The following is a 20872-nucleotide window of genomic DNA, read 5'->3' on the forward strand; positions in this document are numbered from 1 at the left end:
AGGTGTGGCAGGGCCAGCAAGCCTCCAGAAGGGGGCCTCAGGACCTAGTCCAACCCATCACGGGGTGTCTGGGTTGGAGGGGGGCAGTGTCATAGTGGGTGGGGATGAGTATGTCTGGGATAGGGGGGAGCTCTGGGAGGCGGGGTGTCTGGGATGGTGGGCAGGTCAGGGTGTCTGTGTCTTGGATGGGATGGAGGGCAGGGTTAGAGTTGCCAGCTGTCTGGTTTTTGACAGGAACACTCAGTCAAAAAGGGGCCCTGGCGACTCCATTCAGCACTGCTGACTGGGCCATTAAAAGTCCGGTTGGTGGCGCAGGCAGGCTTCCTACTTGGCTCCGTGCCGCTCCCAGAAAGCTGCCAGCATCTCCCTCTGGCTCCTAGACAGAGGCACAGCCACAGGGGCTCTGCGTGCTACCCCGCCCCCAGTGACAGCTCAGCAGCTCTCATTGGCCAGGAACTGCAGCCAATGGGAGCTGAGGGGGTGGCACCTGTAGGCGCGGGCAGCGTGCTGAGCCATGTGATTACACCTCCACTTAGGAGCCGGAGGGAGATGAGACTGCTTTCCAGGAGCTACTTGAGGTAAGCGCTGCCTGGACCCACACTTCAACCCCCCTGGAGTTTCCCAGCCTCCTGAGCCCCTTCCTGCACTCTGAACTCCTTGGCCCCAGCCTGGAGCCCCCTCCTGCACCCCAAACCCCCGCCTCAGAGCCCGCACCCCCAGCCAGAGCACTCACCCCTCCCCCGCAGCCCAGCCTCCTGCCCAGTCCAGATCCTCTTAATGCATTCTGAACCCCTTATTTGTGGCCCCACCCCAGAGCCCTCACTCCCAGCCCAGAGCCCTTACCCCCTCTCACCCCAACCCCCTACCCCAGCCCGGTGAAAATGAGTGAGTGAGCAAGGGTAGGGGAGAGCAAGCGACAAAGGGAGGGGGGATGAGCAGGGGGCAGGGCCTCAGAGAAGGGATAGGGCAAGGGTGTTCAGTCTTCTGCAAATAGAAAGTTGGCAACCCTAGGTGGGGTGTGTCTGTGATAGGATGGGAGGGCAGCCTGGGGTTGTGTCTGTGATGGGATGACGGGTGGGGAGGCAGTGCATCAGGTGAGTGTGTGTGGGATAGGATGAGACGGAGGGGCTTGTGGGCTGCTGTAGGGGGGATGTGTGTCTGGGATGGAGAATCGGGGGGCAGCTCTGAAGGAATGTCTGGGCTCGGGGGGTGTATGTGTGTGTGTGTGTCTGGGATGGGGGGTCACTCCTGGGGATGTGTGTATCTAGGATAGTTTTTTGTGTATGTGTCTTGGGGAAGCTCTGTAGGGGGTGTCTGGGATGGGATGGGGGCAGCTCTGGGGGTGTCTTGGATGGGATGACTGGGGGGGCAGTTTAGGGGGGTAGGTTGGGGGTGCCAGAATGGGGCAACTCTGGAGCATGATGGGAGGTGTCAGAGGCAGCTCTGTGTGAGGGAGGGATGTGTCTGGAAAGGGACGGGATGCGAGGGCAGCCTGGAGTTTTGTGTGTGGGTGTCTGAGATGGGTGGCTGGTAGGGAGCAGCTCCTGGGTATGTGGGGCCGGAGTACTGGGACGGGAAAGCTGTGGGTTGTGTATGTCTCTGATGGGAGGGGAAGGTTGGGGGGTAGCTCTGGGGTGTGCGTGTGCCTGGGATGGGATGGGTGGGCTGAGGGACAGCTCCAGGCTATATGAGAGAGAAAGAGAGAGAGAGTGTGTGTGTCAGGGCAGGGTAGCAGCTTTGGTGTGAGGCTAGGATGGGCAGGGGGCAGCTCCTGGGTGGGGCTGGGCCAGGATATCTGCTCTTGTGTGTCTGCCACTCTCCCTGCATGAAGCAGCTGCCTTGGCCACTTCCTCCCAGGCTTGCGGTGCTCTCAGCAGTTCCCCTTCCTGGAGCCGGACGTTCCGCTCCTGCTGGCCAGAACTTATCACCCACCCGCAGCACCCTGCATATGCCATTCAGGATGCCGGAGCTCATCTCTGTCCAAGACTTCATCTCTCAGACTCTGGAGGATCTGAGCTCCCCAACCACCTCCTCCTTCACCAGCCACATGGGCAAGTGCCGAGGCACCGTCTGCAGCCTGGATGAGGTGAGGGGGCTGGGAGGTTCTGCAGCCCGCAGGCTGGAGCTGGGGAGGGGGTGCAGCAGTGGACAAAGTCCCATTTCCCTGCCCTCTCCTGTCTTGGAGCACAAACAGCTGGTGGGGGCTGCCAGGGCTCAGTTTATTGCTGCCCTTTGTCTGCTGCTGTCTCCAGCCATCTCTCACCTCCCCACCCTTCAGACCTTGACTTCCTCTTCTACAATCTGCTTGCGCCTGCCTGCTGCTTCCCCATTCAATTTTTCCATTGTGAGGCCTAAACTGAATGTCCTGGCCTCACAGAATCACTGAGAAAGTTGCTGTGGAATAAGGTTTAGGAGCCTGCCCTGGGTCCAACTCTGCCCAGAGTAATGGATACAATTGAAGTTGGATACAGGGAAGCATTAATTTGAAGGAAGATGAGACCACAGTCATTACAGAGAGGTATTCACACCGCTATGGTAAAGGCTGTAACTTACTTTTTAACAGACACGTTTTCTAAGAGCTTTTCTTCACTGGAAATGTAGAACCATAGAATTAAAACCCTGAAAAGGGTTAAAATGGATTGCAAGGGTCATCTAGACCAGGGGTTCTCACAACAAATTTTTTAGTGGCCTCAGAGTGTGGCCACCAACTCTTGCTGGTGGCCACGCTGACAATTAACTTTAGGAAAAACAAATAAATATGTGCATATACATGTCCAAATCATTGTCATTTATTTATAGAGGACATTTTTCAGACTCAGTAATAAAAATAATGTACATTTGTCTTTATTCTTTACTGGACCTAAGCAGAATAGAAACACAAATAAGGTGCTTTGCATGTTCTTGTCTTTTTGTTGTTGCTTCTTTTTTAACTTGCTAGATAGTAAGTCTGCTGCTGTGAAAAGTGATATTTGTATGTTTGTTAATATCACTTTTCACAGCAGATTTACTCAGCCCCAGCAAGCCCTGGCACAAATTAAGCCCTGGATGGGGAGGTGGGCAGGGAAGCCCGGGACCCAGGGACGATGGCATGGGTGGTGAGCCTGGGACCAGATCCTGCTACCACGTAGATGGAGCCCGAAGCCCTGTGGCCAAAGCCTCCCTCCACCCTGGGAAAGTGGGCAATTCACTAGCTGCCTGCACGTCCAGCATTTGTATCACTGGAGGGGGGCAGGGCCCAACCCCCACTGGTGGCCCTTGGAGAGGGACCACTGCTCCCTCCGCCTAATCACAGCCCAGGAGGCTGTGGTCACAAGAAAAGCCACTGGTGGCCACATTTGAGAAATGCTGAATTCTAGTCTAACTTCCTGCAAAGATACAGGATTTGTTGTGTCTGAACCATCCAAGCCAGATGCTTTCCAGCCTCTTTTCGAAAACCTCCAGCGAAAGAGATTCCATGACCTCCCTAGACGTCTGTTCCATTGTTCGATTGCTCTTCCAATTAGGAAGTTTTTCCTGAGATTCAATCTGCTGTGCTGTAGTTTGAACACATTTGCCTCTTGTCCTGCCCTCCGTGGCAAGAAAGAACAACTTTTCTCCATATTTTTATGACAGCCTTTCAGGTATTTGAAAACAGCCGTCATGTCCCCTTTTAATCTCCTCTTTTCCAAACTAGCCTTCAGCCTTTGCTCATATAGCTGCATTCCATCCCTTTGATCATCTTTGTCGCTCGCCTCTGGGTTCTTTCCAGTTTCTCTTCATCCTTTTTATAATGACCAAAACTGGACACAATGTTCCAGCTGAGGCCTAATCAGTGCTGAGTAGAGTGATACTATCACCTCCTGTGACTTGCATGCTATGCGCCTCTGATAATGGAACCCAAAATTGCATTTGCTGACTCATGTTGAGGGTGTGAGCCACCACAACTCCCAGAGCCTTCTCAGCAGTGCTGCTGCCAAGCCAGTTTTCCCCCATTCTGTATTAGTGTGTTTGGTTTTTCTTCCCTAAGTGTAGCACCTTACATTTGTCTTTGCTGAACAGGGCCAGCGCTTCCATTTAGGCGACCTAGGTGGTCGCCTAGGGCACCAGGATTTGGGAGGGCGGAATTTTGCGGCAGGGGGGTTCTTCCACGTTCTGGGTCAGCGGCGGCAATTCTGCGGCAGGACTTTCACTCGTTCTGGGACCCGCCGCCGAAGTGCCCCAAAGACCAGGAGCATGGAAGGACCCCCCCCCCCCCGCCGCAGAATTGCCGCCAATGACTGGGAGCGCAGAAGGACCCCCGCCTAGGGCGCCAAAAACCCTGGCGCCGCTCTTGTTGCTGAATTTCACTTTTGTTATCTAAAGCCCAGTTCTCCAATTTATCAAGATCCCTCTGAATCTTAGCTCTATCCTCCAAAGTGTTGGCAATCCACCCGCCCTCAGCTTTGTGTCCCCTGCAAATTTGATGACTTTGCTCTCTAGTCCTCTCATTGTCATCACCTGCGTAGCCATGTATTTAATTCCCTGATTTTACACTCCTTATCCGGGCCTTTTCCTTCAAAAGGGAGGATGGACGAGAACACTAGTTGCACCCCAAGCTCTTTTATCCTTCTTCCCACAGCCATATAGAGTTGCCAACTTTCTAATTGCACAAAGCCAAACACTCTTGCCCTTCCCCTTCCTGAGGCCCCACCCTGCCCCTTCTCCGTGGCCCTGACCCCACTCACTCCATCCCCCCCGCCACTCATCCTCACACACTTTCACTGGGGTGGGAGGAATTAGGGGGGAGGGGATGAGAGATCCAGCTGGGGGTGCAGGCTCTGGGATGGAGCCGGGGATGAGGGGTTTGGGGTGCAGGAGGGGTGTAGGCTGCAGCTGGGGGGTGTAGGCTCTGGGGTGCAGCAGTGGGCTCAGGGCTGGGGCAGGTGGTTGGGGTGCAGGAGGGAGTGTGGGGTGTGGGCTCCAGGAGGGGGTTCTGACCTGGGCAGGAGGTTGGGGTGCCGGAGGTGGTTCAGGATGTGGGCTCCAGCCAGGCAGTGCTTGCCTTAGGAGGCTCCCAGGCCGCAGTGCAATGAGGCTAAGGCAGGCTCCCTGCCTGCCCTGGCTCCATGTGGGTTCCAGAAGCATCCGGCATGTCCAGCTCCTAGGCACAGCGGCAGCCAGGTGGCTCGGCACAGTGCCTGCACCCATAGGTACCCCCCTTTAGCTTCCATTGGCAGCTGTGGAGCCGGCGCTCAGTGTGGGAACAATGTGTGAAGCTTCCCTGATGGCCCCTGCACCTAGGGGCTGCAGGGATATGCCGGCCACTTCTGGGACCCACATGGAGCCAGGGCAGGCAGGCAGCCTACCTTAGCCCTGCTGTACCTCTGACCAGACTTTTAGTAGGCCAGTCAGCGGTACTGTCTAGAGCCGCCAGGTTCCCTTTTTGACCAGGCGTTCCTGTCGTAAAATGGATGCCTGGCAACCCTAGAGCCATGTAATCTGCAGTGATCCGCTCAAGGTCATTCTTGGCAGTATTTCTGGTGCCCATGTGGATAAGTTGGAAGGAGCAGTGGTCCAAGGGCTTGATGCATCTTGAAAGACTCTTCATCACATCCTGAATTCTAACTCTAGGCAAGCAGCACACACTTTTTGGGATTCCCTGTCTGGGTGGCAGATAGACGAATGTCTCCCTTAGGAGGAAATCCCTGACCACCACCACCCTTCTCCTTCTTTTGGGAGTGGTGGTCGTGGAACTCCCATACCTAGGACAATGCATCCCATGGCTTCAGGTCAACGGGGTCTCCTTCAGGCTCCTTCCTCAGATGACTCTTCCAAGGCATTCTCATCAGTAGTACCTGTGCAGAGAGCCTAAAAGCAGTCATTTACCTCTCTCTGTGCTGGGGTATATTGGTTCTTCCTCCTCCTCCTTCTTCTGGAGGTCACATGCTGCTAACTTCCTTCTTTGTTCTTCATTCCCCCCCTGCACTGCCCTCTCAGATTCTTTGGCATGCTGTGCCCGCAGTACCAAATCCTGACTTCGATCCAGGAAGTCTACATTTTCTCTGATGCAATGCACGCAGGGTCATTACTTGGGTCTCTAGTCCTTTAACCTTTGCTTCCAGTATGGGGACCAGCTTGCACTTCGTGCAGACAAAGTCGCTTCTAAGCTCCAGGACAAAGATGGCACATCCCATGCAGGTCACGACAGCTCATACTTCACTATCCATATTTCCAACCTTGTATCAAGAGTCTCTTCAGATGCTGTAACTACTGCTCGCAGAAACCTGAAAGGCAAAACCCTGTGTGGGCTTTTCCCCTAGGCAAATGCCCTCTATTTGCTTCTCCTCTTTTTGCTGCAAGTCAAGTGTTGCCCCTAGCTTGAGTCCTGGTCACACACACGCAAAATACAGAACTTGAGCATGGTGGTGCTGGTGCCTGGACTTGGCTGGCCTGTTCAGGGCCATAGGCTACAGTCTGAGTTAAGCTTTGACTACATTTACAACACTGCAGCAACTCAGCTGCACAAGGTACAGGAGAGCTTCGCCAGTTGGCACAGCTACTCCACCTCCCCAGGGGGCAGTAGATGTGTCAACAGGAGAAGCTCTCCGACACACATAGTGCTGTTCACATTGGGAGTTCAGTCAGTACAACTGTGTCAGTCACAGGTGTTTTGCATCCTCCTGAGTGATGTAGTTTGTAGTGTAGACCAGGGTTTACACACAATGCAGCAGGTGCTAATGCAACCATTCTGTACAACTCTCGTAGCATTTGGCAGTGAGACTGCTCTCACTCAAGCTAGGCTAACTCAAGAGGAAATGACTTATGGGAGCTAACTCTACAGTAAAGACATAGCCTTGGTGCTCTGAAACCCATATGCTTATGTAACCCTTCTGCCCGTTAGAGTTGGCAGCAACAAGGGCCGGGTTCAATATCGAGGGGTTCCATTTCAATAACACAATGCAAAACCAGCTTGAGCCCCGATCCAGTGACCTGGGACAATTACAAACCACCCCCCTGGGTGCCTCTAGGAGGCAATACTTCCCCTCTCGCAAGCACAGAATCTGTATGTAGCAAAAGCCTTTTAATAAAGGAGGGAAACATTGCCGTATTATGTTGGGGAAACATCACAAACAGGATTCATAACACAAACCATGAGCAAAAGACCCACTCCCAAGTAAGTTTGGCAGTGTCCTTTTCCCCTCAGGGTCTTAAGTCCGGCAACCCAACAGTCACCCCCACCCACAGTTTCTGACCTTTGGTCAATGCAGCCCCCAGACTTCAGAAGTTCACCTGCAGAGTTTACGTCCCAACCTAGGTGGAAATGCAAGGAGGTATATGGGGCAGCTTACATGCTCCGCTGCTTGGGTCAATGGCTGAATACCACACTTCTGCGGGATTCAGTTACAGCCTTCACTGCCCCAGTAGCTGCTCCACTCCACCAGCTGTCCAGCTCACCACTTACCAGAATGTCTTCAGCCCCCACCTTAACACAGCTTTCAGTGATTTCAGCTGTTAGTAGGGGCCCTAATGCTGGTGCACTTAGAACCACCTACCCCAAACAGTGATTTCAGTTCTGCAGCATATAACAAGACTTCTAATGGAGTCAAAATTAGCTCTGTTATTACACAGTGGTGAGAATACAGGTCAACATGGTCTTTAAAGCCCACACTGCAGATACACATACCTGCCCCATGCATCTCTCAGTTCACTGCCCTTTGGCACCCATGTCCCTTGCCTAGTGAGTGCTACTTAGTTGAGGACGAGTCTCTCCATCATAAAATGCCATGTACAGTTCTACTGTCCCTGATTCCATAATCAGGATAACAACTTATTACTCCTGCCCTAATAACAAAGAGACTGGGGTCCCACAGCAGACAGTGACCATTTGGGCAAGCAGTCCCTTCATGCTGGGGGAGTGGGTGTGCCCATGCAAATGAGATCTGCCCCTGAAGTCCTTTTCCACAACTCACCACCAGATGTCAGGGCAGAGCTCATTCTGACTCTGCTTACACTTAGATAGTGCCCTCTTAAGGAGGGATCTAAACGGGAGGTTGTTTGAGCCAGGGGTTCTCAAGATACTCCCCCAGAATGATGTCATCAATATTTTACTGTTTTTATTATTTTTTGTGCACACTTGGCGCTCAGAGGATAGGTCTGATCCTCCTCAGACTCACATCACCCACTTGTGTTTGATCTCAGAGGTACCCACTGTCCCTTTGGGGAAACAGATGCTATTCACTGTAAAAGCTGTCTCTACAATGTGACTCAAACCATTGACACATGTACAGCAGGACTGAGCCTCTGCTGCAAGCCAGACTGTTTGAGAGCCTAACACTAGAGTGAGTGGGTGGCTCAAGGTGCTATGCTCTGCCTGTTGACCCTGAGCACCCCGCTCCTCTCCCCTCAATGTATTCTGAGTTTGAGTCCTGCCTTGGCAGCTGTCAGAGTCTGTGGTGGGCATATTAGTTACTCTTGCCTGTATTCCTTCTGGAAGATTTGTTCTCTTCCTGGTTTAATAGCTGATATTTCAAAGTTCTCTGAACAGATCCTGATGTTACTTTAGAATTATCAAGGAAAGTAGCATTAATTAAATAGAAGGAAGATGAAACAATATTATGGTAATATAATCACACCACATCCTTCCTAACAATTTCCTGACTAATGGGACTGATTGTAACCAAAGAAAAGTAAGCAGTTGAAACTTTTATCAATGGCAGCATGATCAAGAGGGTGTTGCTGAGCAACAGAAAATGAACCCCAAATACACCAGTCCTTAGAGTACAGCTGTCTAAGGTCAACTTAGACTAATGCTGTGCCAGGATAGTGTCAGTCAAAACTGACACATATTTCTCATGAAAAACAAACACAGAAAACAAATTGCAGCTTTCTACAACAATTCATGGACAAACCTAGGAATAATACTTATCCATTTCACCATCAAAGTGTTGTAGTTCCCGTGAGCCCCTCCCCAACCCCCCACAAGAGTAAGCCTCTTTGGCTGCAGTGCCTCCTCAGACCCCAGCTTCCACAGTCAGCAGTGACTCTCAGCCAGAGTCATAAAACAGAAGGGTTTATTAATCATCTGGAACACAGCATAGAACTGTTCTTTGTAACTTTCTGGTTTCTGTGCTAAGTACATCTTGGTCAGGCCCAGAGCCCTGGCTCCCACCCAGAGACCCAAACCAGGAGAGTATCCTGTTTCCAGCAGCCCATCCTCAATGCAGCCCCCAGACTTCAGAAGTTCACCTGCAGAGTTTACCTCCCAACCTAGGTGGAAATGCAAGGAGCCCATTTGCTCCTCCTCTGCCATCCTGGCCTTGGAATCTATTAATCAAATCTACCTCCTCATTATCCTGTCCAGTGGCCCCTCATAGTGCTCTGGGCAGCACCACTGATTCAAGGAATACTTGCTCCTGTTTGGGATAAGGAACAGGGATCTCACTGAGGGACTCTGCAGGGCAGGGATCAGGGATGGCAGAGGTAGTTTTTTGCATGTGAATAGGGATGTGAAATGTGAAATAGTGTAACAGATTGCAGGACTCACCACCCACTGGTTGCTCCGGGAATTAGCTCTTTTCAGCTGTGGAGCACCCTCTGCACATGGTGTCTCACTAGGGTGACCAGATGCCCCGATTTTTGGGTCTTTTTCTTATATAGGCTCCTATTACCCACCCCCCCACCCCCATCCTGATTTTTCACTTTTGCTGTCTGGTCACCCTATGTCTTGCCCATTAGCTGCTCTACTGATTTGGGACCCACGTTGCTCCCCACTCAGCAGTGCCCTTTACAGGATACTGCCCTCCAGAAGTGCCCACTACTTCTTTCTCACCCCCTTCTGGGGGTCACAGCCATCCTTTGGCTTGCACCCATCACAGGGGCCAACCACAACCCAAAGTCTAGCCCCTCACTTCAGGGGCAAGTTGCAGTCTGTATTGGCCATGCTCCCCCACAGCCAGCTGCAGTGCTAGGGGAACAGGGGAAACCCAGCCCACCACTCAGGTCCAGACCCAGGGACCCTCTAGCAGCAGCCTCTCTGTTCTCCCTCTCTCCCCTTGTCTGCCTGTTTTCCCTTGGACATTGCACCTTCTTGGCCCTTTCTGTCAGGGGCCTGCAGTCTAGCAGGTAACAGGCCAGAGCTCACTCTCCGCTCCCCTGAGTCTGCCCAGCACTGCTCTATCTCAGGAGCTATTCCTGGGTGCCAGTCCTCCTCCGATGCTGGTCAGGGAGACAATCTCCTCTAGGCTGCTGGGCAGCTCCTTATATCTGGGCTGCCCCAGCAGCTGCCTCCTATCTGGCTCCTAACAAGCAGGCTGTAATTAGCTGGAGGTTTCTACAGCCTCCCTGGCTGCTTCTGCCTCACCCCCTGCTGGAGTGGGCCACCTGCACCACTACCATCTCCCTTGAGTTCATTCTCACATCAGTCTCCTTGTCCTTTTCCAGTGGTCTTGACCTTGCTGACTAACACAGGACATGGTGCAATTTCCTTGTGTTGCTTCATTCTCAACCGTCACTATTTGTATCTCTCTCCAAAGCCAGAATCGCTTATTTAAAACAGAGCTGCTACCTCCAGAAATTGTGGTTATGGGAAATGTTGTTTACTACTGATCCCAGGCCTAGATCTCTGCAGACCTTAAGGAATAAAAGGTAACTAGAAAACCAGTGGGGTTGTGCCCCTCTGTGCTGCTTTTATGGCACATAAGGAGGGCCTGGAGATGTTGGTTTTTGCTTTAACATGGTTTTTACAACTTGTTTTTACCTTAGAAAGTTCAGGAAGGAGACCACTAGCTAATCTCTCCTGGTTTTGCTGGAGGTGCCTCAGTGGTAGGGTGGGAAGGCTCAATAATGTGGCCATTGGGCTTAATGGAAATGTGCATTTTTTTCTATGTGCATCTTGCACATATAAACATTGAAATACAATGGTGAGAAAGTCAGAGGTGGTGCGGGGGAGGGGAATTGCAGAGATGATGCTTGACATGGAGCATAAGTTATTAAAATAACATCAACTCTCCAGATTCATCAATTCCAAGGCCAGAAGGGCCCACTGTGATCATCTAGTCCAAGGCTTCTAAAACGGGGGATCAGGACCTCTCAGAGGGTCGTGAGCTATCAACCTCCACCCCAAACCCCACTTTGCCTTCACCATTTATAATGGTGCTAAATATACAAAAAAGTGTTTTTAATTTATGCGGGTGGGCAGGTCGCACTCAGAGGCTTGCTGTGTGAAAGGGTCACCAGTACAAACGTTTGAGAATCACTGATCTAGTCTGACCTCCTGTATAACACAGGTCAGGGAACAGCCCCAAAATAATTCCTAGAGCACATCTTTTAGAAAAACATCCAGTCTGGATCTTCAAATGTCAGTGATAGAGAATCTACCACAATCCTTGTAAATTAGTCCAATGGTTAATTACTCTCACTGTCAAAAAATTACATCTTATTTCCTGTCTGAATTTGTCTAGCTTCAACTTCCTTCCATTGGATCGTGTTAGACCTTTCTCTGCTAGATTGAAGAGCCCATGATTAAATACTTGCTCTCCATCTAGGTACTGATCGAGGGTAATCAGGTCACTCCTTAACCTTCTCATTGTTAGACTCAAATAGCTCAATCTATTTAGTCTAGCACCAGACTAGAAAGCCTGGCAGGTTTTCTAATTCTTTAATAATTCTCATGGCTCTTCTCTGAATCCCCTCCAATTTTTCAACATCCTTCTTGAACTGTGGGCACCAGAACTGGACCCAACCTTCCAGCAACAGTTGCAGCAGTGCCAAATACATAAGTGAAATAACCTCACTACACCACTACTTGAGATTCCCCTCTTTAGACATCCCAGGACTTCATTAGCCTTTTGGCCACACTGTCTCACTGGGAATGCATGTTCAGCTGATTATCCACCACAACACCTCAAAATTCTATCCTGGGAAGCACTGACTCTGAAAGAGTCCCCCATCCTATAAGTATGGCCTATGTTCTTTGTTCCCAGATGTACACATTTACACTTAGCTGTATAAAAAACATCATCCAGCTGAGCGGTTTACAAGCACAACCCTTATGTAGATAGGTCAGTATCATAGTCCCTCTTTTACAAGTGGAGGGAAACTGAGGCAGAGGGAAGTGACTTGCCCAAGGTCATACTGGACATCTGTGTATAGAACTCAAAACAATGTGTGTTACGAACTTTAGCTGTAGATATATCTAGGAACAAAGAATGCTGACAACCAAACATGAGCTCCTTGTGTGACACTTTTTATCAGATAGCAAATGTGATCCTTGGCTGTATGAACGCAGGAATATTGAGTGGGAGTTGGGAGGTGATGTTATCTCTGTAGAGTGATGGTCAGACAGTTCATGGATACAGCATCCAGTTCCGGTATCCACACTGTAAACAGGATATTGAAAAATTGGAACAGTTGAAGAGAAGAGCTACAGGAATGATCTCTGTACTTTTTTCAATTCTAATCTCTCTCTTTTGAGATGGAGCAACCACATCTGCATGCAGTGTTCAAGGTGTGTGTGTACCGTAGATTCATATTGTGGCATATGTTCTGTTTTCTTATCTATCCCTTTCCTTATGGTTTCTATCATCCAGTTAGCTTTTTTAACTGTCGCTGCACATTGAGTGGACGTTTTCAGAGAACTATCCACAATGACTTCAAGGTCTCTTTCTTGAGTGGCAACAGCTAATTTTGATCCAGTCATTTTGTGTGAATAGTTGGGATCATGTTTTCCAATGTGCATTACTTTGCACTTATCAAAACCAAATTTCTTCTACCATTTTGTTTCCCAGTTTTGTGAGATCCTTTTGTAATTCTTCACAGTCAGATTTGGATTGAACTCTCTTGAGTAATATTGTATAGTAATATTGAGTAATGTTGTATAGTCTGCAAACTTTGCTGCCTCACTGTTTACCCCTTTTTCCAGATCATTTATAAATATATTGAACAGCATTAGTCCCAGTACAGAACCCTGCTATTTACCTCTCTACACTGTGAAAACTGGCCATTTATCCCTATCCTTTGTTTCCTGTCTTTTAACCAGTTACTGATCCAGGAGAGGCCCTTCCCTCTTATCCCGTGACTGCTTACTTTCCTTAAAAGCCTTTGGTGAGGGACCTTGTCAAAGGCTTTCTGACAGTCCACGTACACTATATCCAGTGGATCACCCTAGTCCACATTTGTTGACCCACTCAAATAATTTGAACAGAATTCTCTGAAAATTACTTTGTTTTTGTGGGCCTTCCTTCTTGCCAAGGAAGTTGGTGATGGCACAAGTGTCCATGGGGAATCGCTGTGCTGCCTGGCTACAAGTTGTTCCACCCCAAGAATGATAAACTTGCCCCCTTCCCTAAGGAGGACTCTGGGGCATCTGCATGAGCCCAAGAAATGAGGAATAAATTTCTGTGCTTTTCCTAGAGGGAGTGACTGTCACTGCGTGAAATGGGTCAGAACTATTGTAATGGGTTGTCACCCCCGGGGTGCAGTCTGAGAGCTGTGAGAACCGCTGCGCCCCTCTAACCAGCCAGCTGGGTCATGCCTTCTCACCCTACTTTGTTCATGATTTAGCCTCTCCACCCAACACGACAGCAGGTGGTGCCACACACCTAAGTAAGCTATCTGAGTGCTCACCTAAGCCACTCACAGACAGACAAGAGACAACAGCCAGTTTCCCAGGTTCGCACACACCCCCCCAGACAGTCCCAGGTTTGGGGGCTTTTTCTTATATGGGCACCTATTACTCCCCACCCCCATCCCGATTTTTACATTTGCTATCTGCTCACCCTACCCCTCCGTCAGTGTGGAGAGGACAATGCACACTTGTGTTAACCAAGCGGAGATTTTCCCCTGACACTTCACTTAAAGGCACACTGGTTTAGATTAAAACATAAAACAAGTTTATTAACTACACAAAGATAGTTTCAAGTTATTATAAGTGATAAGAAACAGATCAAAGCAGATTACTTAGTAAATAAACCAAACTGCAAACTAAGCCTAAAATACTAGAAAGATTGGACATTGTTGAGCTAAAGAGGGGGAGGGGGGGCTCGGATACACTCAATGAAGCCACACCAGGTGCATAAGTATAACCGGTTTTATTGCCAAAGTATAATAAGCTTCCCAGCCTTCACACATTACTAAATACGTGCTTTCCAGCAATCAAGCACGCAAGAATCAATGCTTTCTCCCCCTTCTGCTACGGACAGTCCTGGACCCTCCAGCCTTGTCCTTTGAGGGCTCGTAGCAGGTGCTGCTCCAGCATGGGGAATTCCTGGGCACCCACAAGGGTCCGCAGGTGAAACTGTTAATCTAAAGCAATTCTCATAGCTGCTTTCATCATCTCCTTCTAAGGGGGGGGCGTATTAACCCACAAGCAGGCTCTGGCAGGTAACACAACTGCTCTCCATTTCCACACTCAACACTCTCAGGCCTTCCTTATCTCTTTACTTGTTTATCCAGTCAAGTGGCTGCAAGCCAGCCCAATTGGTCAAAGCCAGTTCACTACTAGCTCCCCCCAAACCATTCTGTAACAACAGCCCAAGATAATTTGTGGTCAGCCCCAACAGATAAGAATTAGCAGTCTCTCACCCTGACTGATGATACACGCAGGGCTGGCTTTAGGCCGATTCGCCCAATTCCCCGGAATCGGACCCCGTGTCTAAGAGGGCCCCATGTTGGCGCCTTTTTAATTTTTACTCACATGGCCGTGTTCCAGGGGGTCTTTGGCAGCATTTTGATGGCGGGTCCTTGAGTGCTGCCGAAGAGCCGGAGTTCTGCTGGGTGAGTACGAATCGGGCCCCGCACCTGCTAAAGCCAGCCCTAGATACAAGCAGATTTGCAGATTCTCAAGGCACAAGCTGCACTTGCTCTGCAGCTTGGGCTCCCCACCCCCATTCCAAGTCCTTTTCTTCCAGAGCTTCTCTCAGGTGCTGAGTTGTGGGAGAGTGAAGAACAAGAGATGATGTCACTCCAGGCCTTATATAGCTTCTCCATATGGCGGGAACCCTTTGTTTCAAACTTGGCTCCCAGACCAGTTTGTGGAAAAATACAGGTACCCAGAATGGAGATCAGTGTCATGTCATCTGGTCACATGCCTTTGTATACCTTGTATTAGAGGGCTTTCCCTTCACCCTCTCCCCGGTTCTTGTCATGCAGACAGAAAGCAGAAGACCAGAAGTCCGAAGTGCAGGCAATACAATGTTTATTGGGATTATTTTCCAGCAAGCACGTGACCCATAACTCTGATGCCACAGAGCCTTGTTTCCCAGTGTTCCCTCTCCCCATCCTCAGCAGGCATAATTATACCTGAAATGCACATCCACAATCCCACCCCTTATAACTTAGCATCATGTTCCGTTTTGGGTCTGGGGTCTTCATCTCAACTCTTTTGTACCCCATGGGAGGGGTAAGGAGTGAGGTTGTCGTATGATCAGGGACAGGCATTTCTTTGGTCTTCTAGTGTTTTATACCTTCTCCCCAATTGCCCTTTGCCCCTCCCGACTGGTTGCTTGACTTTGCCTTGAGATTGGGGTTGAGGCAATCTGAAAGCGTTCGTTCAAGTAACACTTTAACTGCTTTTATTTGTTCCCCTTGTACTAACAAATCCATCTGACTAGGTAGAAGCCATAGACACAATCTTTGTTCTTTGTTCACACATAGTAGTGTAAGATATAAGAGTATCAAAAAGTCAAACCCAAAATTCTATCCCAGGCTAACAAACAGACTTATATGCAAACACCTTGCTGAATCATAGCAGCCATTACCCGCAGGCTGTCTGGAACGTTCTCAGGAAGGCTCACCAGGTGGAGATAAGCTTCTCCTAAGGCCCCTTACCTTGAACAAGACCCTTCCCAACCTGCTATCTAGACTGGAAGCATCTTACCTACAGATGATGTCACTCAGGTGTAACTACATTTGAAATACAGCTACATAGTCAATATTCATAACTTTAGATGCAAAAATGATACATGCACACAGATAAGATAATCATATTCAGCAAATCTTAACTTTTCCCTTCTTCTCCAGTGATGTATAAGGTGGCCTCGAATGCGCCATCTATCTCTTACGTACTCTTCTGGCCCCCATGGGTGTAGTATCTGAGCACCTCAGAGCCTTTGGAAATTAGAAAACAGGTTTTACAGTGATTGACTCAAGGAGCTCAAGGGGGTGACTTGATACAGTCTATAAATATCTACATGGAGAACAAATATTTGATAACGGGCTCTTCAGTCTAGCAGAGAGAAGTCTGACACAATCCAATGGCTGGAAGTTGAGGCTAGATACATTCAGGCTGGAACTGAGGTGTAAATTTGTTAAAGTAATTAACCACTGGAACAGCTTCCTAAGGGTTGTGGTGTAGTCTCCATTACTGGCAATCTTTAAATAGTGATTGGATGTTTTTTTCTAAGATCTGCTGTAGTTCAACCTCAGGCATAGTATTTAGAACAGGAGTAATTAATGCAGGGATGCCATATATTATGCTGGAGGTCAGACTCAATGACCTTACAATTCATTAATCTAATGTGTCCTCACCCACCCCTGTGAGGCAGGGCAGTGCCCACTCCCAATAGTACCATCAGGGAGCAGAGAGATGGGTAACTTGTCCAAGTCACACAGGAAGACTCGGGTGGAACAAGGCACCTTAATGCTGCCCTGCAATAGCCATACAATTATCATTAAGGCAGGGTGGGTTTGTGAGCCTTGTTTAGATTACACTGATTTGAAGACACCATCATTTTTCCTCTCATGGTGTGTCCTGACCTTCATGTCTTGAACCCAGGTCTGTAGGGGAGCATCCAACCCTCCACTTGGCAGCCTGCTGGCTAGCACTTACCTGGGACCTGTGAAGCCCAGTTCCAGTGTGAGGCTCCACCCCTGAGGTCCAATTGGTAGAGTCCCAAGGTGGTTGATTAGCCACCAGCCCTGCTGAAGCTATCCGCAGGAACAAGGAGCAGTCTGAGCAACTGGGCTCTACCCTGCTCCCCCAGTTTCATTCCTGGCATCCGACCTGGTTTGACTTCTGGCATCTAAATTGTGGTTTCTGAGTCCAATTTGCCTCTGACATCCTAACCTGGCCCAACTCATGGTTCAAATCTCCAGTTTGTCTCCTGCAACAGATTATGGGTCTGATTTCTAGGTCTGGCCACTCATGCTTGGGCTGTGGCATGGCAGAATTAGGGTCTGTGGGTGCCCTACCCTTTCTTACCTTAACAGATTGGGATTTTTGGGAAGTGTAACCTTAACTCTGAATTGCTTGGGTTTGCAATGCTTGGTTTAGGGCTACTGATGCTGTCTTAACCATGGTTTTGTCATATGTTACCCAGGCAATTGTAATCCTGGCATTGGAGTGCAGGATGCTGCTTTCTTAATAATGTACTTGGAGCATGGGCTGAGATGGGAAAAAGTTCCTGCAGGAGTTGGGTGCCCAGCTCATCTCCCACTGCAGTGAGCTTTGGGCACTGAGGGCTTGATCCACGAAGGGACGTAGGCCCTAAGTCCAATACTTAGGCACCGCTGAGATCGTCCAAACCCTCACTCGGCTGCCACCTAAGTTCCCTAGGCCCCTAAGTGTTTGTAGCTGGGCATGTGGAAGCTGCCAAGTCCTGATGCTGGTGTGCTCTGAGCATGCCTAAACCCTCACAAAAGACAGCTGTGGATTAGCAGGTCAGGAGTTTTGAGGGTGGGCTAGCTAGTGTGTGTGTCCCAGAATACCCACAAATAAGGCCTTTTGGGGTCTAGCCACTACTGTTGAAAGCCCCAGCTGCAGTATTTTGTGTGTAAAGAGGGGAAAGAGCAGGGTATGGGCAACAACCGGGCTGTTGGTTATTAGGGCTCCTTCTAGCAGCTTCCCTCAAACAAAGCAGGAGGGACAAATGGGCAGAGGCTGGGCAGGGCAGTGTGTGTTCCTTGGGCCCTGGGGTGCGCTGGCTGGTGCCCAGAGGCTGTATAAACCAACAGGGCCGCCCAGAGGATTCAGGGGGCCTGGGGTCTTCAGCAGCGGGGGGCCTTGTTTCGGGAGTAATTCAGCGGCGGGGGGTCCTTCCGCTCAGGAACCCGCCGCCGAATTGCCCCGAAGACCCGCGGCGGGGGCCCCCTGCTGCTGAATTACCGCCGAAGACCTGGCACTTCGGCGGTGGGTCCCGCTTCGGTGGTAATTCAGCAGCGGGGCGGAGCAGAAGGACCCCCCAGCCACTGAAGACCCGGAGCGGAAGAAGTTCCAGGGGCTGGGCCCCGCGAGAGTTTTCCAGGGATCCCGGAGCGAGTGAAGGACCCCGCTCCAGGGCCCCCAAAAAACTCTCATGGGGGCCCCTGAGGGGCCTGGGGCCTGGGTCAAATTGCCCCACTTGCCCCCCCCCCCCGGGCTGCCCTGTAAACCAAGTCACCCCCTGGCTGTGTAGCCCATCTGCAATGTGGTTGGGTCTAGTCTCATGTTTAGAGGGTTTGGCAGGTAGAAACCCACAAACCCTCTTTTGTTGTTCCTAGGCCTTGGATTCTGATCGAGTTGTATTGCAAAAAATGAGGAAAGCCACCAAAGCAGAGCATGCTTCTGGACAAGGTGAGAGCAGAACCAGAGACCCAGAGTGGGCCAGGGGGAGGGAGGCCTATCTGTTGGGCTGGAGAGTGGGCAGGGGGCAGCTGGGATTTTGGAGACATGCCCTCACATTTGTGCCTGTTTCTGGGTGTGCTGGAACCCCCTCCTCCCAGCCTTCCTCCCAGCTTTGCAGTGGACATCAGGGCTGGCCTCAGCTGCCTTTCTGCCCTCCTCACAGAAACCCTGCAATGAGTGCTGGGCATGAATGGGAAATGGGGTGGGCCAGGCCAGGCAGCACCCTTGTGAGCAGCATGCACCCCAACCACGGCCCCACAGCAATGCCCTCTGCTTGGCAAGCAGCTGAGGGGCAGAGACCACCGCTAGCAATAAGGATAGCATTGCATAACTAGTAGCCATGGCATCACCAAAGCCCACTGTGCCACCCAGCTCGGCTTACACGCCCCTGCTTGCGCCACCCAGCTCCCTCTGCATCTCCCAGCCCAGACAGGCCTCAGGTCACTAGTGCTTACTGGAGCCAACAGGCCCTGGTGCTCCCTGCCCAGCCCGCTGAGCACGGACCTGACAGGGAGCGAGGGCAGGGTGAGAGGAATGGCTGTTCCCTGCCCCAGCCCAGCTCCCCCACTCCACTGATGGGGCTGGATGGGAGCTAGCGCTGCGCTGGAGCTTCGTCCTCCACCCCTGCCACCCCTGTGCTGACCGGAGCATTAGTCCGGTGACCCTGCAGTGCGCCAGGAGCAGGAGGAGGTAGCGCCCCTAACGCTGCTGCTGGTGCTGCTGCCGCTGCCGAGGGGCACAGCCAGGGCTGGAGGCAGGAGGTGGAACCTTGCCAGAGGCTGTTTCTCAAGGGCACCTTCTGGGGGCCTGTGCTGCCTCCTGCAAAACCTGCCCCACAGAGTCTGTGTGCCCAGTGCCCAGAGTGGGAGCCCACCAGCTCCAACTGCCCTGCTGCAAGGTCCTCCCGCATCACAGGGGAGGGGCTGTAGGAGACACACATACACACACCATCACCTTCTGCTCTGCCCCACTCACCTGCCCATCCCCCCACCTCTGCCTTGCTGCTCCCCGACCCCTGCTCTGCCCCACTCACTCACCCCAGCCCACCCCTGCCTTGCCCCATCCCCCATCCCTGCTGCTGCTCTGCCCCACTCACTCACCCCATCCCTCAGATCTGCTGCTGCTCTGCCCCACTCACTTGCCCCATCCCCCAGTCCTGCTGCTGCTCTGCCCCACTCACTCACCCCATCCTCCAGCCCTGCTGTTGCTCTGCCCCACTCACTCACCCCATCCCCCAGCCCTGCCTTGTCCCATCCCCCAGCCCTGCTGCTGTTCTGCCCCACTCACCTGCCCCACCCTTCATCCCTGCCTTGTCCCTCCCCACAGCCCTAACCCTGCTCTGTCCCACTCATCTGCACATCCCCCAATACTTCCCCTGGTTTGCCCCACTCACCTGTCCCATCCCCCCATTGCTGCTCTGCCCCAGCCCCCTCGCCCCACCCCTGCTTCCCTCACCCCAATCCTCACCTTCCCCCTACACTCACCTGTCCACTCCCGCCAGACCCAGTGCTCCTCTCCCCCACTTGACTCCCCCTTCCAGCCCTGTCCTACTCTGGCCTAGATGCTGACAGCTGTCTGGGGTGGGGGTTGAGGTGTGGATGACTGGACAGCCAATGGTAGCTTCCTTCTCTGCTCTCCTTATCCATGTTGATTGGGGCTTGATGTTTGTATGCCTAGATCTTGCTAGCCACATAGAAGCTCATATTGCAGCCCAGGAAAAATTTTCTGCAAACTACCAGAGTGATGGTGATGAGCAACTGGCCGGTGCCTTCCTCACCTTTGCCGAGTTCTCCCAGGAGCTGCTGGCCCCAGTCAAGGGTCTGGTAAGAATTGCTGACCAAGTGCCTCAGGCCTGGGTGCTCTCCCAGCCACAGATCGTATGTCAGGGTTAGAGGGGCCCAGTTGGTTTCCTCCCCCAGAAATGAAGCCACTGTCATATGGTCAAAATAGCACGTGATGGTGTAATTGTGGCCTGAGTTGTTGTAACGCTGCCTGCAGTGCTCAGAGCGTGAGTCCCCCCTCAAGGCAGGCTGTTAGGGTGCAGGGCCTAAACCCCACACTGGTGGGGAGTTCTATACTCAGATATCACCAACCAAGTATCAAGTATAATCCTCAGGCACTACAACAGCCTAACCATGGAGTCAGATACAGTCCCCTGGGCTACTCCCATCTGTCTTGTCACCTCAGTGAGCCTGCCTTTGTGATAGCTGGTCCCTTGCACCAAGAATCACAGCAATACTCAGGCTACTCCCAGTCCCAAAGGGCCAGTCACTTACCCCAGGTCAGTTGCACCTTAGCTCTCACACCAAAGACAAT

At 51.2% G+C, this 20872-nt stretch overlaps 1 protein-coding gene across 1 annotated transcript in view; it reads left to right on the forward strand.

Annotated features, from left to right (window-relative positions):
* Positions 1-1860: 1860 nt before the first annotated feature.
* The window catches only part of LOC115635096 (arf-GAP with SH3 domain, ANK repeat and PH domain-containing protein 2-like), a 103432-nt gene continuing 84420 nt past the window's right edge, over positions 1861-20872 (forward strand). Inside the window, exons 1-3 of the mRNA XM_030533380.1 lie at positions 1861-2086; positions 18433-18505; positions 20234-20379. Of these exons, the coding sequence (XP_030389240.1) occupies positions 1949-2086; positions 18433-18505; positions 20234-20379 (357 nt within the window). The 5' untranslated portion in view covers positions 1861-1948. The remainder of the gene's footprint in view (positions 2087-18432; positions 18506-20233; positions 20380-20872) is intronic.

This window comes from Gopherus evgoodei, chromosome 14 (assembly GCF_007399415.2).
Source record: "Gopherus evgoodei ecotype Sinaloan lineage chromosome 14, rGopEvg1_v1.p, whole genome shotgun sequence".
In the NCBI taxonomy this organism is placed as follows: domain Eukaryota; kingdom Metazoa; phylum Chordata; order Testudines; family Testudinidae; genus Gopherus; species Gopherus evgoodei.